Below are 24,138 nucleotides of genomic sequence, written 5' to 3'. Positions count from 1 at the left end.
TTTGATCCTTTATTTTTCTTTTTTTGAGTACTCTTTTTGGCATGCTTTCATTTTCTGTAAGGATATTCTGCTACTTATTGTGTTCTATAGTAATTTTCTAAGGGATTTGATCATAATCCCTTTTTTGCTCAATTTTATGGGAAATTACCTTTTTTGAGCTTCTAGAAATTGGCTTAGTTTTCTTGTATGTGTGCATGCACTAAAGAAACATAACTGCTGCTTTCTGACATTTCCTAGGCTCATGCCTTTTGTACCCTTTCATCTTTTGCTGTTCCTGTCCCTCTCTAGTCTGAATCCACTGGCAGGTCTGTGTTGAGAATTCCTAGGGGTTACACTGCTCTAGCCCATTCACGCCCTACTGCAGGCTCCTTGCTCTCACTGACAACTGGAGAGGCAAAATTCCTCCCAGTTTCAGCTGTTGTTCTCAAATTGCCCTGCCATTCTTTCCAGTAAATACCTGTTAGTTTTTTGGGGGGTTCTTCAGGTCTAAGGTGTGTCAGATGCCTTGTGGCTTTCTTTCCAGGTAGGTTTTGGGAACACACAAGTCTCATAGGTGTTGCTCATCCCCAGCTGCTTCCTCAGGAGGGTACATTGGTTGCCTGTGGGTTTTTTTTTTTTTTTTTTTTTTTTTTTGCTGTATATACGGTTTTTGGTTTGCTGTATAGTTGCCCTGCTTGTTTTTATTTGGAAATTCAAGAAATTCCAGATCCACGCTACTACTATGGCTGCTAATGAGGTTTTAGTGCTCAAATTAGTGTGAGTTTTAAAAGACAACTCTATAAAGGGAAATTGAGTTAAAATTAAATTGAATAATTAGCTAGATACTTGTTTTAGTGCCCTAACACTTTGTGTTAGGCCCTTGCAGGGTTGTACTCAGGTGGGATATGTAGAAGAATATGTAAACCCCTCCCAAATGAACCTCTGATACCCAGGCTATTTACAGTGCTGTGTGTTAAGTAGCAGAAGTGTGTCTATGTGGCCGGAGAGCCTACAGGATGGGCCACTTGTGCCTGTGAAAAGCTAGGTTGGTTTCATGAAGGAGGTGTCGTTGAACCTGAATGTTGAAGGGTGTGATGCTAAAGGAGTCCTAGGCAGAGAAGAAATGTGAAAGCTTGGAACTTGATGATGCATGGCATGCTTAAGCAGAGGTCAGTAGTTAAGTGTGTTTAGGGTAAAGACTGGGGTGCTGGGAAGCAAGTTGGTGTTGCATTTCAGGATATTGCATGTTAAGGAACTTGGACCTCTGGGCAATGGAATGACAGAATTGGGTTTGTTTTAGAATAATAATCCTTTGAACACGATGGAGGGTAAATTGTAGTGCAGTGGAAGGTAAGAAATCTGTTGAAAAGGCCAAAAATAGGACCGTGTGGAGATCTAAACCTAAAAAGGTTTCAGAGAGAAACCTTCCCTAAGAGGAAGGGAAAGTGTGAGATAGTCGAACCTCTTATAGTTTTTGATGATCACCCTGGTCTTAAATTCACAAAGCTTTTAAGGCTAAGGTTCTCAGCCCTGGCTGCCCATTAGAATCACTTAGGAGATTTTTTTTTTTTTTCAACGCCTGCCATCTGCCCTCCTCCAGTTTTATTTAATGGTTGTGGGGTGGGGGGTTTGGAAATCATCAAGCAGTTTTGAGACTGATCCCAAATGATTTTCATCTGCAGACAGGGTTGGGAATCACAGACTTCCTGGGTAGTCATTAAATGAACTGCAGCCAGCGCTGATCCAGCAGGATGACATGCCCCACAGAATGCTGGCACTGCATGGAAGCAGTATGTTCTGCCTGGGTTTGATGCCTGGCTCATGCAGCCAAGACTGTACTTACTTGTTCACAAGCAAATCTTAGGAAGTATCTACTCACCTCCGCCTTCCTTATTGAAAGGTCCTTAATGTTTTTGGCATTTCTTTAATATTTTTGTATTATGTTTTTAATTTTTAAATAAAAGAATTATCAAGCAAGATATAAATGCACAGTTTAAAAGTATACAGAATAAAAGATTAGTGCTAGCCTCCTCCAAGGACGGAAAAAGAGCCAGAGAATAACACACCCCTCCCCAAACTGCCCTGGAGGTAACCCTTGGGTGTTTTAGGTTTTTTCCAGTATTTGTAGTTACAATCTGCAGTGAATAACTATGTACATATGTATTTTCTTATTTTTGGAGCTGTATATGTAATCTTCAGGGTACATTGCTAGAAACTGGTTCACTCTGTTGAAAGATAAAGCGCTTTTGAGGACTTCCCTGGTGGCCCACTGGTTAAGAAGCCGCCTTCCAACACATGGGACGTGGGTTGGGTTTGATCCCTAGTCGGGGAACTAAGATCCCACATGCTGTGCCGCAACTGCTTGAGCCCTTGTGCCACAACTAGAAAGCCCGTGTGCTGCAACAACGGAGCCCACGCTCTGGAGCCCGCGTGCCACAACTAAGACGCAGCCAAAAATACAAATAAGTAAATGCATACATACATACATACATACATAAATGCTTTTGTAATTTTGTTAGCCAAATTCCTCTCCTAAAGAATTGTAGCAGTTTGCATGCCCATTAGCAGTGGTGCCTATTTTTCTACAGCCGCCTCAACAAAATGTGTTGTTGTACTTTAATTTTTATCATTCTCTGTGTGGTTTTAATTTGCGTTTCTTATGAGTTTTAACATTTCATATCTTTTGTAAATTGCTTCATTGGGTTTTTTGTTTGTTTGTTTGTTTTTGGGTTGTTTTGTTTTGTTCTTTTTTCAGTGGTTTTTAATATCAGTGTATGGACTGAGGACCCCAAAAGACCTCTGAAGTCTTTTTATGCTTAGAACAAACTATTTTTATAACAGCACAAAAATGTTATTTGTCTTTTTCACTGTGTTGATAGTTGTAGTGAAGGTACAAAAGCAGTGGTATGAGGTAAAACTGGCCTCATAGCCCCAAACCATCCTAATAGTTCCTGGGCTTACTCAGAGTTTATAAGAACAATCCCAGTTTTGCTGCAGAATAACTCAAAGCAGTAAAAATTACTAATTTTACCACATGTCAGCTTTTGAATAGACATTTAAAAAATAATCTGTATATTGAAATGGGAAATATACATAAGGCATTTCTGCTTTATACTGAAGTACTTGCATGGTTGTTTGAATTGGAAGCTCAACCAGCTGTGTATTTGTGTGTGTAACACCACTTTTACTTGAAGGAATGGTTATCCAGACTGGAATATTTGACAAACATTTTTCTCAAGTGATGAGTACCTGTTGCTTCAAGGAAAACAACTCTGATAATAGTTGTTGCCAATGAAGAAAATTGAATTTTAAAACAGAAATTAAAATTTGGAAAACATTTATCTGCCACCATGAGATGAGCTCAGTACTTTTCACTACTTAAAGACTTTGATTGCATTGGTGGTGATATTAATTAAAGTATGATTTTTAAAAAATATTGTATAGTGAAATGTGTCATCATTTGAAAGATTTACCTAAATATTTTCCAAATGACCAAGACATGCTATTATAAAATCACATTGGATAAAATAATTCATTCAAAGTGCAAAATAGGCCAGTGGATGGGTATTCATGTAACAGAGTAAGTACAAAATGTCCACTGATACGGTTTTAGGTTGCACATTGTAGCCACCCATTAAGAAACTATCACTTACCGATATAAAATCAAACATGAGTATCCATAATCATCTAAAAGGTTTACTAAAATCACTCTTCTTTTCAACTATGTGTGTGGGTAAGGTTCTTCATGTACTTTAACATAAAATGAAATATTAAAACAGATTGAAAGTATTTTCTTGAATTTTTCTTTCCCTTGGTCGTGAATGTTGGATTTTGTCAAAGGCCTTTCCAGGGTCTATGGATATAATCTCTGAATTTTTTTCTCTACGTTTATTAATAGGGTCTCCTATATAGTGGCTTTCCTAATACAACAGTCTTGGAAATAAATCACCTTGTCATGGAATATTTGTATGGTGTTGGCTTTTATAAATGATGTTAGGCTTTAGTATTCGGAGGGGGGATCTGTCTTTTTAAAATTAATTAATTAATTTGTTTTTAAAATTTTTGGCTGTGATGGGTCTTTGTTGCTGCGTGTGGGCTTTCTCTAGTTGCAGCAAGCAGGGGCTACTCTTGTTGCGGTGCTTGGGCTTCTCATTGTGGTGGCTTCTCTTGTTGCGGAGCATGGGCTCTAGGTGTGCGGTCTTCAGTAGTTATGGTGTGTGGGCTCTAGAGCACAGGCTCAGTAGTTGTGGTGCACGGGGCTTAGTTGCTCCGTGGCATGTGAGATCTTCCCACACCAGGGCTCGAACCCGTGTCCCCTGCCTTGGCAGGTGGGTTCTTAGCCACTGTGCCACCAGGGAAGCCCTGTCTTTATCGTGGATAGTCATGATCAGATTTAGATATCAGTATTATAATTGCTTTTTGAAAAGAGTTAGAAGCTTTCCTTCATTTTAGGATGCTCTGGAACAATTTATGGAGCATCGAGGCTATCTGGATATTGATGTTTTGGTAGAATTCCCTGTGAAATCATCTGTGCCTGGTGTTTTTTGTGGGATAATTCCCTCATAACTATCTCTGTTTCCTCTTCAGCGATGGGGTTGCTTAAGTCTTTATTTCTAATAGAGTCAATTTCAATAATCTGTATTTCCCTATAAAATTATTTGAACTTGTTCTGTAGTCTCTTATGTTTTCTAATTGTGTGCTAATAGTTTTCTTTCTAATCATTTCTTTATTTTTGAAATTTTAGGCCTACTTCTAGCTATTTTGAAATTTGCATATTCTCTGGTTTTGAGCTATATTAAGGGTATGGTTTTGTGTAGTGATCTGTTTTGTATTGTTTTGGAGACACAGATTCAGGCAGTTGCCATTATCTTCTGCCACCCAGATGTTTTCCTGTTTATTTGTTTTTTCACATTAACCTTTTCTGGGGGGTATTAGCTTTATTGCAGTATAATTCACATACCATACAATTCACCATTTCAGTGTACAATTTAGTGATTTTTAGTATATTCACAGACCTGTAAGACCATCACCAGAGTCACTTTTTAAGCATTCCATCACCCTAAAAAGAATAATGTTACTCATAAACCATCCCTCCCCAATGTCTCCATCCCTTTCCACACCCTGGCCGTCGACAATCACCAGTCTATTTTCTGTTTCATACAGATTGGTCTTTTCTGAACGTTTCATCTAAGAGGAATGGTATGATGTGTGTGGTGTTTTATGGTTGGCTTCTTTTAGATAGCATCATGTTTTCTGTGTTCCCCATTTTGTAGCATGTATCAGTACTTCACTCCTTTCTATTGCAGATAATTCATTTAATGGATATACCATATTTTATTTATCCATTCATCAGTGGATAGACATTTGGGTTGTTTGCAGTTTTTGGCTATTAATAAATGCTGCTGTGTGTGGGTATAAATCTCTGTTTGCACACGTTTTCATTTCTTTTTGGTATATACCTAGGCGTGGAATTGCTGGTGTTTATTCTTTTTTAATAAGAGTTTTTCTCTTTTCTTCTTTGGCTATTTCAGTAGACTTTGGGGTGGAAGGGGAGGTCATGATGTAGCCCCTGTCCATGGTGGGCGTGGTCTTTGTGGATGGGACAGTAGTGGAAGGAAGTTGTTACCTTTGTCCTCAGGTGGTTTGGATTGTAGAGCATAGTGTAGTACAACGTTATATGAAAACATAGCCTCTGATTTTTTGATTCTGGAGCCCTAGGAGAATATTGGCTGTTTCTTTTTTAGACTACTCTGAATACTTCATTTCCTTTCTAGGGAATGGTGTGGATTTCTTTGAGATTAGGTAATTTTTATTTTTATTTATTTTTATTTAATTATTTTTTTAGAGTGAAAACTTCTATATTTAGAATTAGCCAGCTGGACTCAGTTTAGGTGATCCCAATTTTGTTGGCAGCATCCAAAGCATCATAGTCAGGAGCCAGGCGAACATATGCCTTCTTCTCTGCATCAGACCTGATCAGGGTGTTGACCTTGGCCACGTCAGTGTCATAGAGCTTCTTCATGGCCTGTTTAATTTGATGCTTGTTGGCCTTGACATCCACAGTGAACACAGTGTGGTGTTGTCTTCTATTTTCTTCATGGCTGACTCGGTGGTGAGGGGGAACTTGATGATGGCATAGTGGTCAAGCTTGTTTCTCCTAGGGGCGCTCTTCTGAGGATATGTGGGCTGCCTCCTGAGCCGCAGTGTTTTGGGCCGTCGGAAGGTGGGTGACGTCCAGATCTTCTTTTATGTGGCTGTGTACGCCTTTCAGCACTGCTTTCTTGGCCTTCAAAGCCTTTGCTTTGGCTTCGGCTTTGGGAGGGGCAGGGGCTTCCTTCTTCACCTTTGGCGCCATCTTCGTGAAAAAAGCGAGATTAGGTAATTTTTAAATAACTTGGTAGTATTTTGATTGTTTTCTGTGCTGGGCTGTCCTTAGTCACCATGGTAAAGATTTTCAGCTCATTTAGAAGTATATAATTAATTATGATTTTGTTTAATTAACAATATAAGTAATTAAAAATGCTTGATATGATTAATGTATATTTTCTATTGTATGCAGTGTGCATAAGACATTATAGTGTATTACTTCAGTAGAGATTTTTAGGGTACGTGAAGGAAGTTGATTTTCACAGCTGTAGATATTTTATTATATAAAATGGCACCCGGTTTATATGCTCATTAAATCTGTCATTCTGCAAATCAGTTGCCAGTGTTTGTGATGATCATGGCGGGGCGGGGGGGGCGGGCACTGCCAGGTCCCTCAGGAACCCTTCTGATAAGCAAAAATGAATTCAGGATTTCAGTGTTCAGAATTTTTAAATGTGTTTTAGTTCTTAAAGAACATTCATGTAATTGACAGTTTTTGATATTCTGTTATGCCCAGCATTAAATTTATTAAAGCCTGCATTCCCATACCAGGATAGGTCATTCTGATGTGTTTCCATACAAGTGAGTGAGCATTTTGTAATAGGATTGTAATTTTTATATTTGAACTTTTTTAGATTGTAGAGTATGACATCATAACATTTTACTATAATTGTTACTTTAGGCTCCTGGATTTGGATTTGGAATTGCAATATCTGGTGGAAGAGATAACCCTCATTTCCAGAGTGGGGAAACCTCGATAGTGATTTCAGACGTGCTTAAAGGAGGACCCGCAGAAGGGCAGCTGCAGTAAGCATGTTTCCTACCCTCAGCCATTGGCATGCCATGCTAGTGATTTTTCTAAATTAATATACGTTTATGCTTATCTCTGTCATATATGGAAAGCTTGTATCACTTAACTTAAATAGAAGGTCACTGTAAAAAATAAAGATAGTGAAAAGAAAACTTGTTACTCGGTTTGGGGTAGAATCTAGCCTTCAGGAGCCTCTCACCCTGAGTCTTAGTGTTTTTGTTCAACAAAGAAGATTAGCAAGATAAAAGAGAGGCAAAAGATACACTAGCAAAAAAATGAGGGTATGAGTAGAGGACTGAAAGAAAATTGGAAGGAGAAAGACTTCTTTAAAGAAGGAATAACTTTTTCCAGCCTTATGACTTAGTATCATTGAATGCCTGTAACTGTACCACCAGAAGTCATTTTGTGTAATGTGGTACCTGTTCAGTCCTTTTGGGAAACATTGTGTTAATAGTTAAAAAATTAATGACCTGTGGTTAGTTACAAGTGCTAAACATTTTTTGTGGGGGATTTGAAATTAAATAGCTGGACATTATTTTATCATTGATCTGAAGACAGGTTAATTAGCCCATAATTAGAATATCTTTTTTAAAGATCCTATCTTAAAAATATCTTTATAAACTTATTTGTATGGTTTCATCTAACATGTTATTATTTTGGTCACTTTTTTTCCTTAGGGAAAATGACCGAGTCGCGATGGTTAATGGCGTTTCAATGGATAATGTTGAACATGCTTTTGCTGTTCAGCAACTAAGGAAAAGTGGAAAAAATGCAAAAATTGTAAGTGTTTTTTACCTTTAATTTTATAAAGATACCAACTTTACTGTTGGTATGTTTTTGGTGTTTGAATTCATTCTTCCCATTTAAGAAAATAAAATCTGAAACAGTAGTTCTAAAGTTAGTTGTTTACAAGTAAGAATGTTTCTTTCTTCTAATACTGGTGGTATGTTTTGTCACTGGTGTGTATTTTCTCAAAGCTCAGATACCAGGATTTTTTTTTGATTGAAAAAGAAAGGAAGGAGCTCCTGGTTGAATGGTTACCTCTTTATGGCTTAATGCTTCCTCTTTAAAAAAATACTTAAATTAGACTGAATCTTGGCGTATAGTCAGTTTAAAGTATTTTCTGTTATAGGTTTTGTTCAGTGGACAAATTTTATGTTGTCCCTTGAACACATATATTGTTGCTACTTTGTTACTGTGATATAGTTTGAGGAAAGAGAGAGTGGTAAGGGTTTATTTTTTTGGTTCTGTGTGTTTTGGTTTTTTGTTTTATAGAGTTGTTCGGGGTTCATATGTTTTTTAGTGTATTGCTAGACTCTTCTGTTTCATTTAAAACTAGGCACATGTAGCAGACTCTTCTGTTTCATTTAAAACTAGGCACATGTAGCAGACTCTTCTGTTTCATTTAAAACTAGGCACATGTAGCAGAGAATGGATTTAACGTTAAAGTCCTACGTAAAATTATACCTACATAGGGACTTCCCCGGCGGTCCAGCGATTAGTACTCTGTGCTTCCACTGCAGGGATCACAGGTTCGATCCCTGGTCGGGGAACTAGGATCCCACATGCCATGAGGCCAAAAAAAAAAAAATATATATATATATATATATATATACACACACACACACACATGTATATCTATCAATGCATAGAGGAGCACGTTAACCACTTTGCTGCCCCTGTTTCTGCCTTATCTAGACTCTGAAAGGCCTAATTAAGGTACTGCTTGAGGCGTTAGCTCAGGTGTGTAGAGTAGGAGGAAGAGGCTGGCGGCTACATGGTTTGTCCTGCTTTGTCCACTGAGAACCTTTCTACTTTGCAGCAGACAGTCAGAGCCACAGTGGACCCAACAGAAAGGAGAGGGCTGGAGTGAGGAGGCCTGCATGGTGTTTTGACCTCTGGGAGCTATGGTGAGACCCAGAAGGGGTATTTCCTGAGACTGTATACCCACAGTTGGAGGCCCTCTCACCTTGTGTAGGCTGCTGTGCCGTATGGCTCATCTCCGCACCAGTGTCCTTGCTGGTTAAGTGAGTTTTCTCATGTGGCAGTAGACCCAGAGTTTAGTCACTGCATTCCAGATGACAGGCATCTTCTGCTGTGCATGTGTTTCCACAGCTCTTTGTTGTAACTGTATTTTTACATTTGGAACTCTACTGTTGTTTTAAATTGCAGTTCATGTACAGACTGGCTAGTTGATGGTACAATTTTTAAACAGTTTTTATAACATGAGATTGTAGCATTTACAGAAGCAAATTGCTAATTTTTATATTTGTTGGTTTTTATAAATTGAATAAGTGTTCTTCAGATGAGTCACTGCATATTCCAAGGTGAGCACCTTAGGTAAATTGGATTTTTCTCCCTGTGTCTGAGGTTGTGAGCTTCACCCATAGCTCCAGCTTCATTCTTTGGAATATTGAACTGTTGTGTTTTTCCATGCAAAATGTTTAGTACACATGCCCCACATCAATAATACAACCAAGAAAGTTGTACTCCTACACTTCAGACTTTTCTAACCAGAGAAATGATTTTGTAAGAAACAGTCCAAAACCTGTTATGTATTTGAAGTAGCACATGTGAGAAGGATGAGTTTTCCTCTCACTGTGCTTCGCTACATCATTTGGAAAGGTGGCACTCAGGAAGGTTGGGCAAGTAGTTTGCTCTTCAGGGAGAAGCTGTAGGAGGGTTGGGTGGAAGCATGTTCAGTCAGCAGAGGGTAGCTGTTCATTCCTGCGTCTGAAGAGAGTGGGTTATGTCATCAACGTACGCTAAGTTTTCATCATTGAGAATAAAACCATAGTGTCATTGTAGGATGTCTTCCTTAACTCATCTCCTGCCATAACCAGAACCTCAGGTTACTATATATGTTTTTTTCCCCCCAGTTCTGAGTAGCTAGCTCCTTCCCTCCCCGGCCCTGGGCTCTTATATTTTGATGGTTCTTAGTTTATATCTTTCCATAAACTAAGACCCCTTGGGCATTAGGCTCAATAAATTTCTTTTCCATTGAATTAAAATGTTAGAACTCCTTTGATAATATAACTACCATAAATATGCTTAATTTTGTTTAACAGTAGGTGAAGAGAAGATAGTAAAAGATTGTTTATAACATAGTGAACATGTGTAGTTTTTACTAAAATTCTGAACATACTAAAAAAGCATTATGAAGCGAATGGGCGAAAACACCTTCCTAGAGATAAACTCTGAACACTTTAGTATTTACCCACATGGCTGCATAGCATTTCAGTGCGTGTGCACACTTCCTCAACGCATTCACTGATGGGCATTTCAATGTCCAGTTTCCACAAGTATTTTTTTAAAGATTAAGATAATTTTAAAAATAATCTTATTAAAATTATTTTTAATAAGATTATTTTTAAAATAATCTTTATTATTTTAAAAATAATAAAGATCATTGTATTTCTATCTACTTGTTCAGTTACTTTTTAAGAATAACTTCTTAGGAAAAAAAAAAAAAAGAATAACTTCTTAGGAGTAGCTTTTTAGAGTCAAATGGCATGAATGACTTGATACATGGATTGCCAATTTGCCCATTAGAAAACCAATAAGCTACTGAGAGAGTACAATTTCATCAACACTTACATCTCTGCCAAACTGATGGACTAAACATAGTATTTCAAATTACAAGTGGGTTTGATCTTCACCTGGTATGTATACTTCCCGTTATGTTTCTTTGCCTGTTCCTGTCCTTGTGTTGATGACTGTCACACTAGTGTTGTGTGTATTAAGATGATTAGCCTTTTGTGGTATACACTGCATATATTGTTTTTCCATTTTCTTTGTGAGTGTGTGTAAGTTGTTTACAGTGTTTTTTTGGTTTGCTTTTATATCATTTTATTTCATCATCATGGGAATGTTTTCATTTTTATCCTGTCATATCTGTCAGACTTTCACTTGATTGGCTCTGCCTTTGGTGTCATGCTTACAAAAGTCTTTACCTTACCAGAGTTATAAAAACATATATCTTATATTTTATTCTAGTACTTACATAATTTCATTGTTTTGTTTTATATTTGAATGTTTAATTCAGCTGATCTGTTTTGAAGTAGGCATTTTTTTCCCAAAATTTTTGTTTCACAATTTTCAGTGTTAAAATCAAGTATGATTACCAAGCCTGAGTGGGTTTATAGTACTTAACTCATAATATAAATGGGGAATCATAGCAGGATTGGATATTTTTCAATGAGTTAAACACTTACTACATGCAAATACTTCATTACAGGTACAGTTAAAATGACCTGGCCAGGACCTTCTCCTCAGGGAACTTGAATTTCAGTAGGCTCGATGGGTACACACAGTCACAGCCATCATGCACATCATCTGAGATGGAGGGTGCTTCAGGTGCAGATTTCAGACAGGTGGTGCTCACTCTCTTAGGGGAGTGACGGGGAAAGCTTTGAGGACTCAACTGGTTATTTTGTTTATACCTTACTAGGGAGCGATTGAAGATCGAAGTGCTAACACAAAGAATTGCTTCTAATACAACATGTTGGAGATGGAAATAGAGGTGAGAGTAAGACTCAGGGAGGCAGTGAGGGGTGCTTTACAGTAAATGTTGCCCGAGAAGGGCCTCAGCCATGAGGCACCAAGAGTAGCAAGGCAGGCAGCCTTTTCTTCATTCATAACAGGGCCTTGGCTGCCTCTCCTTTCCACATGCTGGCCTCTTGGTGCTTGTTGACCTTTAGCTTCAGTGTGTCCTCAGAGAGGCCTTCTCTGATCACTCTTGGTGGTAAGAAGCTGCGGTATTAAGTGTGGAGCAGCCCTTTGAAGAAAGTGAGTCACAAAAGGAAGAGAAAAGATGATAGCTTGGAAATGAGTAGCGAGATGGGAATCGAAGATGAGTTTGCAGATTAGTAGGCAGAGGACAGACTGGAGGTAAATAGGAAGAGATTATAGTTGTTGGTACCTGGCTTGGGGGGTGGTGGTAATTGATGAGGAAAGGTCTTGGAGGTGGGGAGGGATGAGAATAAGCCCCTCTGAAAGGGTGTTGTTCATGCAGGAAGAGGATCGAATTGTCTGAGACCAGGAAGGAAGACCAAATAAATGAGACACTGAAAGCATGTGGGAGTGGGGATGTGAAGTGGCACTGATCTCTATAAATCAGGCCTAGTGACTGGCATCTCGGAGAACGGTTTCGGGATACCTGTGTTAGCACATTCCATGGAATTTGAGGCAACAAGAGGTAGATGAAAGGATTGCTGAATAAATGAAAGAATTCTTTCAAGTAAAATGAATTTATAGAGGAGAACCTAACCAGCCGGTGTGGGGATGCAGCCATCTGAAGGGGAAGATAATACAGGACAGGGTTTGACCTGGCACAGGACCGACGGGTCAAGAGAAAGTAACTTCCCCCCAGCTTTACTGACATACAGTTGACATACGGCACTGTGTAAGTTTAAGGTGTGCAGCATGATGATTTGACTTCATGAAATTATGACATCCATCATCTCATATAGGTACAAAGTTAAAGAAATAGAAAAAAACATTTTTTCCTTGTGATGAGAACTCTTAGGATTTACTCTCTTAGCAACTTTAATTATATTTACCATGTTGTACATTATGTCCTTAGTACTTATTTATCTTATGAAGGGAAGTCTGCACTTTAAAAAAAAATAATAATTATTTTATTTTTGACTGCATTGGGTCTTTGTTGCTGTGCGTGGTCTTTCTCTGGTTGCGGGGGCTACTCTTCATTGTGGTGCGCGGGCTTCTCATCGCGGTGGCATCACTTGTTGCGGAGCACAGGCTCTAGGCACGCTGGCTTCATTAGTTGTGGCTCGCGGGCTCTAGAGCGCAGGCTCAGTAGTTGTGGCACACAGGCTTAGTTGCTCTGCGTCATGTGGGATCTTCCCGGACTAGGGATCGAACCTGTGTCCCCTGCCTTGGCAGGCAGATTCTCAACCACTGTGCCACCAGGGAAGCCCCAATTTGCACTTTTTGATTGCCCTCATCCAATCCCCCCAGCCCCCGTCACCTCTGTAGCTACAAATCTGACCTCTTTTTCTATAAATTTGTTTGTTTTTGAAGTATAATTGACCTACAACACTGTTAGTTCCTGTTACACATGGTGATTCTGTATTTCTCTACATTTCAAAATGGTCACCAGGATAAATCTAGTTACGATATGTCACCATACAAAGATACTAGGTAGTTACTGTGTTTCCTACACTGTACATTTCATACCCATGACTCATTTATTTTGCAACTGGAAGTTTGTTTGATCTGTCTCACCTGTTCCTTTCCCTCTGGCAGCCGCCTGTTCTCTGTATCTGTAACTCCATTTCTGTTTTGTTATGTTCGTTCATTTGTTGTTTAGATTCCACATATAAGTGAAATCATACAGTAGTTGTCTTTCTCTGTCTGACTTATTTCATTTAGTGTAATACCCTCCAGGTCCATCTGTGTTGTTGCAGATGGCAAGATGTTACTCTTTTTCATGGCTGAGTAGTATTCATGTGTGTGTGTGTGTATCGAATCTTCTTTATCCGTTCATCTGTTGATGGGCACTTGCTTTGCTTCCATATCTTGGATATCATAAATAATGCTGCAATGAACAGAGACATGCAAATGTCTTTTCCTTTTCCTTTCTTCCCTCCCGTCCCCTCCTTTTTTTTTTTTTTTTGGCCTCGTGGCATGTAGGATCTTAGTTCCCTGACCAGGGATCGCACCCATGCCCCCGGCAGTGGAAGTGCAGAGTCCTAACCACTGGACCACCAGGGGATTCCCATAAATGTCTTTTCTAATTAGTGTTTTTATTTTCTCTGGGTGAATAGGAGTGGAATTTGCTGGATCATATGGTAGTTCTATTTTTAATTTTTTGAGGAGTTTCCATACTGTTTTGCATAGTGGCTGGACTAATTTACATTCCTACCAACAGAGCATGAGTGTTCCCTTTTCTCCACATCCTTGTCAGTGCTTGTTATTTGTTTTCTTTTTCATAATTGCCATTCTGACAGGTGGGAGGTGATATCTCATTGTGGTTTTGATTTGCATTTCACTGATGATTAGTGATATTGAGCATCTTGTCATGTGCCCATTGGCCATCTGTATGTCGTCTTTGGAAAAATGTCTATTCAGATCCTCTGCCCAGTTTTTAATTGAGTTGTTTATTTTTTGACGTTGAGTTGTGTAAGTTCTTTGTATATTTTGGATATTAATCCCTTGTGGGTCATATTGTTTGCAAATATCTTCTCCCATTGCGTCTGCGGCCTTTTTGTTTTGTTGATAGTTAACTTCACTGTGTAAAAGCTTTTTTAGTTGAAGGTAGTCCTGTTTATTTGTGCTTTTGTTTCCCTTGCCTGAGGAGGCATATCCAAAAAATATTTTTAAGACTGATGTCAAATAGTGTACTGCCTATGTTTTCTTCTAGGAGTTTTATGGTTTCAGGACTTATATTTAAATCTTGTATCCATTTTGAATTTATTTTTGTGCGTGATATGAGAGAGTAGTCCAGTATGATTCTTCTGTATGTAATTGTCCTGTTTTCCCAGCACAATTTATTGAAGAGGCTGTTTTTTCCCCATTGTACATTCTTGCCTCCTTTGTCATAGATGAATTGCCCATGTAAGTGTGGATTCATCTTCTGGGCCTTCTGTTCCATTCCATTGATTTATGTATCTGGTTTTGTGCTAGTACCATGCTGTTTTGATGACTGTAACCATATAGTATAGTTTGAAATCTGGGTGCATGATGCCTCCAGCTTTGTTCTTCATTCTCAAGATTGTTTTTGTTTGTTCGTTTTTTGCTATTTGGGGTCTTTTTTGTTTCCATATAAATTTTAGAATTACTTATTCTAGTTCTGTGAAAAATGCCATTGGCATTTTGATAGGGATTGCATTGGATATTTAGACTGCTTTGGATAGTATGGTCATTTTAGCAATATTAATTTTTCCAGTCCATGAACTTGGTATATCTTTACATCTGTTCCCGTTGTCTTCCGTTTCTTGCACTGGTGTCGTTATATTTCCGAGTATAGGTGTTTTACCTCCTTAGTTAGATTTATTCCCAGGGATTTTAATTAATTAATTTATTTATTTATTTATTTTTTGCGGTACGTGGGCCTCTCACTGTTGTGGCCTCTCCCGTTGCGGAGCACAGGCTCCAGACGCGCAGGCTCAGCGGCCATGGTTCATGGGCCCAGCCGCTCCGCGGCATGTGGGATCTTCCCAGACTGGAGCACGAACCTGTGTGCCCTGCATCGGCAGGCGGGCTCTCAATCACTGTGCCACCAGGGAAGCCCCCAGGGATTTTATTTTTTGATGCAATTTGTAAATGGGATTGTTTTCTTAATTTTCTGATAGTTCGTTGTTAGTGTATAGAAATACAACAGATTTCTTTGTATTAATTTTGTATCCTGCAACTTTGCCGAATTTATTGATGAGCTCTTAGCAGTTTATTCATGATGCCTTTAGGATTTTCTATAGAGTATCATGTCATCCTCAAACAGTAACAGTTGTACTTCTTCCTTTCCAATTTGGATTCCTTTTCTTTTTCTTGTCTGATTGCTGGGGCTAGGACTTCCAACACTAAGTTCAATAAAAGAGCGACAGTGGGCATCCTTGTCTTGTTCCTGATCTTAGAGAAAATGCTCTCAGCTTTATACCATTGAGCCCACCATGTTAGCTGTGGGCTTATATATGACCTTTTTTATGTTGAGGTATGTTCCCTCTATATGCACTTTGTTGAGTTTTTTGAATCATACGTAGATGTTGAATTTTATTAAAAGATTTTTCAACATTTATTGAGACAATCATAAAATTTTTCTTCCTCAGTTTGTCAATGTGGTATATATCACATCGATTTGTGGATATTGAACCATCCTTACATCCATGGGATAAATCCCACTTGATCATGGTGTACAGATCCTTTAAATGTATTGTTGAATTCAGTTTGCTAATATTTTGTTGAGTAATTTTGCATCTATGTTTATCATTGATATTGGCCTGTAGTTTTCTTTTCTGTGTGATATCTTTGTCTGGTTTTGCTCTCAGGGTGATGCTGGCCTCATAGAATGAGTTCAGAAGCACTCCTTCCTCTGCAATGTTTTGGAAGAGTTTCAGAAGGATACACGTTAACTCTTCTGTAAATGTTTGGTAGAATTCACTTGTGAAGCCATATGGTCTTGGACTTCTGTTTGTTGGGAGTTTTTAAATTATTGATTCAGTTTCATTACTGATAATTGGTCTGTTCATATTTTCTATTTCTTCCTGGTTCAGTCTTGGGAGGTTGTACATTTCTAGGAATTTGTCCATTTCTTCTAGGTTGTCCATTTTATTTGCGTATAATTGTTCACAGTAATCTCTTGTGATCTTTTGTATTTCGGTGTTGTCAGTTGTAACTTCTGCTTTTTCATTTCTGATATTATTGATTGGGGCCCTCTCTCTCTAGTGCTGGCCCACTGGTGGGTAGAACTGGGTGGCTGGTTGTGCGGCCAGGGGTCCTAGTGTAGGCTTGCTGGTGAGCAGGCTGGTTTCAGACATCACTGGCTGCAGGGTTCGGGGTGTTCCAAAGCTTTGTAAGCCTACTGGTGAGTGGGGCTGGATCCCAGAGTGGCTGGCTGATGGGTCCAAGGTGTTTCAGAGCTAGTATTGGCCTACTGGTGGACAGGGTCAGGGTCCTATGTGTCCCAGGGCTAGTGCCCACCGTAGGCAGGCTGGTCATGGAGTCTCTGGCTGCAGGGCCCTGGGGGTCCAGGGGCTGGTGCCAGCCTCCTGGGGTGGCCTGGGTCCTGACTCAGCAGGAGTGGTATCCCGGGGCTAGAGAAAATCAATTAAATCTCGAAGCATGACAACTCATCAAACTTGGGAGGAAGGCAGTTGAAACCAGGAGGGAATTGATGGACTCGGAGAATAGGAGGGCATGGAGGAGTCAGACATAAGATGGACATGGAGAAGTTTCAGTAGATCAGGGTGTCAGAAGTAGAAGACAAGGAGTGTTACTCAAGAAGATCTTGCAGATCTCTGATGAGATCACATGTATACTGGTGTGAGAAGACTGAGTGCAGTCCAGGGATTAAGAGGCCACTCAGTCAGAAGGCAATGCAAATAGATCTGGATCTTACAGAAAGTAAAGGAAATAAGTGGACAGGGAAAATTGAACCAGTATCAGAGTCAATTGAGTACAGAAAGCCAGAAGAAGGAATTTATGCATAGACCATAAATTACAAGTTTTGGAGAGAGAGAAACAAAGTTTGTATTGGTGGAGTATCATGGAGTTATTAGCTCCAACACAACACTAAGTTCAGTGTTAGTGTGGAAGTACAAAAAATTTCTCTCTTAGAGTTCCAGTAGGACAGTTGTGGGCCTTGATACTCATGGATTCTGAAAGTTTTAAGGAATCAAGTTGGGCCTGCAAGTTTGCTCTGGTTTGGTAACAACTACAGTGTATTTGATTGTCTTAGAGTACAGTGCTCCCTCCTTTATTCAAACCACCAGTAATTATTAGTTTTCCTGTAAGCTTGTAATTATTACACATAGAAGATCTTCTGAATTAAGAACTTTATTAGGCCCTCTATTCCAAATTTGCTTCTTAACCAGATCTGTTTACCAGGAGAGCAGAAAAGATAACCAATATAGAGAAGTATTCCTTATTAATTTGTTATATTTGTATATTATAGCTCTTATTCATAATGAGACCAGAAAAACGTGATCTTCCTCTCTTAAGAACTGAAAGTACATATATGAAAATCAGCTCATATTGTAATCCTTCTTATTTGTAGACCATTCGAAGGAAAAAGAAAGTTCAGATACCAGTAAGTCGTCCTGATCCTGAACCAGTATCTGAGAATGAAGAAGATAGTTATGATGAGGAAGTACACGACCCGAGAAGTGGCCGTGGGGGCATGGTTAACAGGAGGAGTGAGAAGAGCTGGGCCAGGGATAGAAGTGCAAGTCGAGAGAGGAGTCTGTCTCCGCGATCTGATAGGCGATCTGTGGCTTCCAGTCAACCTGCCAGACCCACCAAAGTCACACTGGTGAAATCTCGGAAAAACGAAGGTATTTTCTACCAACTCGTTTATCATTTTCACATGAAAATTTTAAGACTAATTTTAATGAGAAGTAAGTTTGCCATCACTTTATATCTTTGCTTTGTTGTCTTCTGTTATCTTCGTTTTTGTGTCCTGTTGCTTTAAATCAAATCCTGTGATGTCAGGCTTCAGGGGTCATCTGTTTCCTCTTCTTGAATCATTTTGTTGTAGCAGATAGTACTTCACATAAATTGTCCAGTAGTTGGATTTTGGATTACTTCTTGTGAGTAGAATAGGCTAATACAAGAAATGTCACGCCATCATCAAGTTGCAATTCAGTGTTTTACTTAGCTGTCAGGATCAGTAGTACCTACATCTGGGTAGAAATCACTGGATTTGGAGGGAGGGCAGGCTGCCTTTTCTAAATGGAGAGTCGGAGGGAGAGGACCCCCCCACAGGATATTTCTCTAAAAGCAAAGGACTTGTTTGTCAAAAAATTTTGAAACTGAAGCCTAGCTGCCTCCCCTCAGGTAATCACATTTGATACAAATGAGTCTGATTGTGGCTTCTTGCTGCCGTGGGCGTGTCTCTCCCATGCAGGAAAGCGTTGATGACTGCTCATTTTGATAAAAAGGTGTAAGGGTATTTGAAGGCTGGCTCTGATCCGCTTTACTGAAACCTGACATGTCTCCTGGTTATTGCTCCCCTCTGCCCTCATCCATACCAACTTCTCAGTCAGACTGTCTGTGTTCAGAGCTGTTTCTCCTTGTTCACCACCCACTCTTCAGCCCTCTCTCTCTGGTATCTGCTCCTAGAACTGGTCATACTAAATCCGGTAGAAATTTCTAGTCTTTATCTTACTTGCCTTTTCAGTACCATTTCACATAGTTAACCACTCCCTATTTTTTTTGAATTTTATTTATTTTTTATACAGCAGGTTCTTATTAGTTATCTATTTTATACATATTAGTGTATATATGTCAATCCCAGTCTCCCCATTCATCCCATCCCACCCCCACCCCCACCCCCCACTTTCCCCCCTTGGTGTCCATATGTTTGTTCTCTACATCTGTGTCTCCAGTTCTGCCCTGCAAACCGGTTCATCTATACTATTTTTCTAGGTTTCACATATATATGTTAATATACCATATTTGTTTTTCTCTTTCTGACTTACTTCACTCTGTATGACAGTCTCTAGGTCCACCCACGTCTCTACAAATGACTCAGTTTCATTTCTGTTTATGGCTAAGTAATATTCCATTGTATATATGTACCACATCTTTATCCATTCATCTGTTGATGGGCATTTAGGTTGCTTCCATGACCTGGCTATTGTAAATAGTGCTGCAGTGAACATTGGGGTGCATGTGTCTTTTTGAATTATGGTTTTCTCTGGGTATATGCCCAGTAGTGGGATTGCTGGGTCATACTGTAATTCTATTTTAGTTTTTTAAGGAACGTCCATACTGTTCTCCATAGTGGCTGTATCAATTTACATTCCCACCAACAGTTCAAGAGGGTTCCCTTTTCTCCACACCCTCTCCAGCATTTGTTGCTTGTAGATTTTCTGATGATGTCCATTCTAACTGGTGTGAGGTGATACCTCATTGTAGTTTTGATTTGCATTTCTCTAATAATTAACCACTCCCTGTTTTTTGAAATAATGTTTTCTCTTGGCTCCTGTAATGCTGTGGGTTTCAAGGGTTCCTCCCTCTTTCTTTTCTGTATCCTTGGCAATCTCTTTGTCCTCATCCTACCTTTCAGTGTTCTGTGGACTTCTGTTCTAGAATCTCTTTTCTACTTCATATAACATCTTTAGGAAATCTCATGTCTCTCAGTGTCGTGGGCTGCTCATGATGGCACAGCTCCTTCCCTAGGTCCAGTGTGTGCACCCTGGTGCCCCAGCTGACTCATAGGTATGTACACTTAGGTGTTCGTCTGCATCCCTCAGATATAGCACATCTCCCTCGTGGAATGTTTCTTATGAAATATCCCATTGCATATATTCCTGTCTACCCGGTCTCTCAAGCCAGCCGGGGGCAACATGGTATAGTTTTCCATGACATCTTTTTTCCCCTGCTTTCCTATGCCCGGTTAACACCTTCTAACTTCCTAAACACCACACTTTACTGTCCTACTCCTCCTTTCTCCACCACCACCACCCTCATCCAAGCTACCAGCATCTTTTTTTTTTTCTTCCATCTTTATTGAGGTGTAATTGACATTGTATATTAATATGTAAAGTTGTTATGTATTTAAGGTGTACAGTGTGATGGTTTGAGGTATGTATACACTAGGAAACGATCACCACAATCAAGTTAATCAACACATCGTTACTTTTTCCTTTTTTGTGTTGTGGGGCACGGCGGGTGAGGAGCACCACACCACTGTCTATTAAGTGACTCACCCAGCCTCATGATCCAGTCTCTGGATCTCCCTGGTCCATTCTGTGGACTGCTCCACATGGTTACAGGGTCCTCTGGGCTGCTTCTCTGTCTGACTCTTGCCCTACACTTATGACTTCATCAAAGCTGCCTTGTCTTTCCTTCATACCTTCTGGTGCACTTGTTTTTAACCATTCTGTCTCTACCAGTGCGCACACGCATGCACACACCCACACCCACGTGCGCGCGCGCACACACACCACCACCACCACCACCACCACCACCCAACCTCATTTCTCAGGTTTATATATATATATATATTTAAACCCACATTTGTTTATTTATTTATTTTTGCTGTGTTGGGTCTTCGTTTCTGTGTGAGGGCTTTCTGTAGTTGTGGCAAGCAGGGGCCACTCTTCATCGCGGTGTGCCGGCCTCTCACTCTCACAGCCTCTCTTGTTGCGGAGCACAGGCTCCAGACGCGCAGGCTCAGTAGTTGTGGCTCACGTGCCTAGTTGCTCCGCGGCATGTGGGATCTTCCCAGACCAGGTCTCAAACCCGTGTCCCCTGCATTGGCAGGTGGATTCTCAACCACTGCGCCACCAGGGAAGTCCATTTCTCAGGTTTAGTGTTAGTATTCCTTAGGTAGAGTTTCAGCTGTAGCATTTGCTTCTCAGGGAGGCCTTCTCTGACCCCCACTAGGCACAGAATCATGTATTGCTCCATCCGAACTCTTCATCACACAGGTAATTGTGGTAACGTCTTTTTCCCTACTGACTAGGGAAGCTGCTAGAGTGCAGGGACTGTCTCAATTGCTGGTTTTTGTCTCTAGTGCCTACCACCTAGTTAATATTTACTAAGGAAATACTTAGAATAAATGAATACATTAATATACAAGGAATATTTTAGAGTCATCTCTGTATTTTGGTCATTTATAATTTTTAAGTCTTAAATAAGGACAGTCTTTTAATCAATTCTTTCTGTGAGATACAGTCACCATTTCTAAAGCAGACATAGTTGACTGCCTAGATCCCCTAGAAGGTCATTTTCTTTTTTTTAACCCTGATTCTATTCCTGCTTGTGAACACTCTTTGTATATTTGCCTTAAGTTGAACTGTAACTGATGTAACTTTTAAAAGCTTGAGTAGCAGGTCTGCTAACTTATCCCATCTTAAAAACAGTTTTGTTTCCCTTCTGGTTTTTGTTTTGTTTTTCTTTCCCAGTAAGACTCAGTCCTACTCTTTCCCCTAACACAACCGGGGCAGTCCTGTCCCTATTGACATTATACTGTTAGTTGTAGTCATTGTACAGCTTTGCAGGCCCCCTGGACAGTTTTCTGGACTCTCCTGGTAACTTCTTTAACTCTGACCACTCCCTCACCCACAGGTGCAATTAATGTTGCCACGCTTCTGGGCACTTTGGGCACTTTGTCGGTTGTTGGAAGGACTGGCATCTTTAACTCCTCCCCACATCTGCTTGGCTCGTTTTAAGCCCTTGTTTGAGTAGTGCACACTGATGCTCTGTGTATGTCTCTCAGAGAGGTGTTCAAGTCATCAACAAAATCGTAAAGGATTCCAGAGTTTTCCTTTTCAGAATTTTATTCTTTAAACCTTCTGAGAAGCTAGTGCATCAGCATGACACCATCAGAGAGAAATGGTAATCTCTTCGGATTTTTCTCTCTTTCAGTACAGTGAGAGCACGATGTGTCAATCTTTTGTTTGAACCACGCACTTTCCCTTTGCTTTCACACTGACAGTGAAAACTTTCTGATGGTTAGAGGAAATGTCTTCTTTGCAGGGAGGCCAAGAATAATTTCTTATTGCTGATTGTACTTAAAAACTCTATGCGGTGATTATTAGTTTCATACTTTTAAACTCTATTTAAGAGTCTTGGGATTTTACTCTTGGGATTTTACACTAAAGACATTTAAATATATTATTTCAGAATATGGTCTTCGATTGGCCAGCCATATATTTGTAAAGGAAATTTCACAAGATAGTTTGGCAGCAAGAGATGGCAATATTCAAGAAGGCGATGTTGTATTGAAGGTATAGTCATATTCTTACATTTTGATGAACTGCAGTAGAAAACAAGTTCTAGTGTGACCACATAGCTCCTGTTCATGCTTGAAGCGATTTTGCCAAAAAGAATTAAAAATCAGTATTTGGGGGACTAGTTTGCCACTGGCTATTATTACATGTCAACACTGACGCTTTTCTTTGGGCATAGAGTCATCCTAGAGAATTAATAGCGCCAAATGTATATTTTTCACTAATAGGAGTTACTTTTGTAGATAGCTTTGTTTGTTGTTCCACATTAAGTGGTTTTGATAACTCCTCCGGATATTATTGATGTGTTTCGTTAGTTTGCCCATGAGTAATAGAAAGTGATGGGGAGGAGGTAGAAGATGCTAATTTGGGCTTTTCTGGCAGAGCAACAGTATAGTACAGATTTTATTATTTCAGTAAGGAGGAGTACTTTGATAGTTTAGGAAAAGTGTAAAGGGAATATTTTGTTCTCAGAGCAAGACCAGGAGTAGTCTAGATATTCCTGTTCATGTCAGACTAAGTTAACGTTTGTATTTTTGTCATTTACCTTCAACCTATAGTTTCTTTTCTGTTGCAGATAAATGGTACCGTGACGGAAAATATGTCATTGACAGATGCAAAGACATTGATAGAGAGGTCTAAAGGCAAGTTAAAGATGGTAGTTCAGAGAGATGAGCGGGCTACCCTGCTGAATGTCCCTGATCTTTCTGACAGTATCCACTCTGCTAATGCCTCTGAGAGAGATGGTGAGTGTGGCTCTGTTTGCAGAGACTCTTTAAGTGACCTGTTTCGTAAAGTGGGAAGATTTGACATTTTAGAATGAAATGATAATTTTCTATAAGCCAGACACCTTCAAAATATAAGAATTCAAAAAAATTTTTTTCTGTTGACAGCTCACCAATATCGAATAGTAGCTGATTAAGTTAATGCTTAAATCAACCATTTTATATGAAATTATATTTAGTAACTTATTTCCATTATTATTGGAGTACCTTATATTTTACTGTAGTCATTTCATGGGAAAATAAACAGCACTCTTTTGTTTAACAGACATTTCAGAAATTCAGTCACTGGCATCAGATCATTCTGGTCGATCACACGACCGGCCTCCCCGTCACAGCCGATCACGATCTCCTGACCAGCGGTCAGAGCCTTCTGACCATTCTAGACAGTCTCCACAGCAGCCCATCAATGGCAGGTAATCATGCTCTGTTGTTTAAAATAAAACAGGTGTGTGTGCTTGGTACATGTTTCTGGTTTTGCTTAGAAATAAAATTAGAAGATAGGTTGTCTTTGGATTACTTAAATTAGGTTCGTGTTTCTTTATCAATTTAGGTGTTTCTTATCTAGAATAACAGAGGTCAAACTGTTTCATAAAAGGCCAAAGAGTAAGTATTTTAGGCATGTGAGCCAAGTCTTGTCACTACTCAGCTCTTTGTGGCACAAAACTAACTGTAGACAGTATGTAAATAAATGGGCATGGCTGTTTTCCAATAAAACTTTATTTTAAAAAAGGTGGCTCTCAGCTGCAATTTGCTGACCCACTGCATTAGAAGATGCTAGCAAGCT

The 24,138-nt window shown here is 39.5% G+C and overlaps 1 protein-coding gene and 1 pseudogene across 2 annotated transcripts in view; one reads left to right on the top strand and one right to left on the bottom strand.

Moving 5' to 3' along the window:
- Positions 1 to 24,138, top strand: part of TJP1 (tight junction protein 1) — a 255,927-nt gene that overhangs the window by 184,874 nt on the left and 46,915 nt on the right. For both annotated transcript variants that reach the window (XM_065871831.1, XM_065871830.1), the window contains exons 4-9: positions 7,028 to 7,152; positions 7,834 to 7,936; positions 17,889 to 18,165; positions 22,466 to 22,569; positions 23,147 to 23,315; positions 23,620 to 23,767. In XM_065871831.1, the coding sequence (XP_065727903.1) occupies positions 7,028 to 7,152; positions 7,834 to 7,936; positions 17,889 to 18,165; positions 22,466 to 22,569; positions 23,147 to 23,315; positions 23,620 to 23,767 (926 nt within the window). The remainder of the gene's footprint in view (positions 1 to 7,027; positions 7,153 to 7,833; positions 7,937 to 17,888; positions 18,166 to 22,465; positions 22,570 to 23,146; positions 23,316 to 23,619; positions 23,768 to 24,138) is intronic.
- Positions 5,867 to 6,334, bottom strand: LOC136117870 (large ribosomal subunit protein uL23 pseudogene; annotated as a pseudogene).

Source organism: Phocoena phocoena, chromosome 2 (genome assembly GCF_963924675.1).
Source record: "Phocoena phocoena chromosome 2, mPhoPho1.1, whole genome shotgun sequence".
NCBI classification, from domain to species: domain Eukaryota; kingdom Metazoa; phylum Chordata; class Mammalia; order Artiodactyla; family Phocoenidae; genus Phocoena; species Phocoena phocoena.
This window is presented reverse-complemented; position numbering and strand designations above follow the sequence as displayed.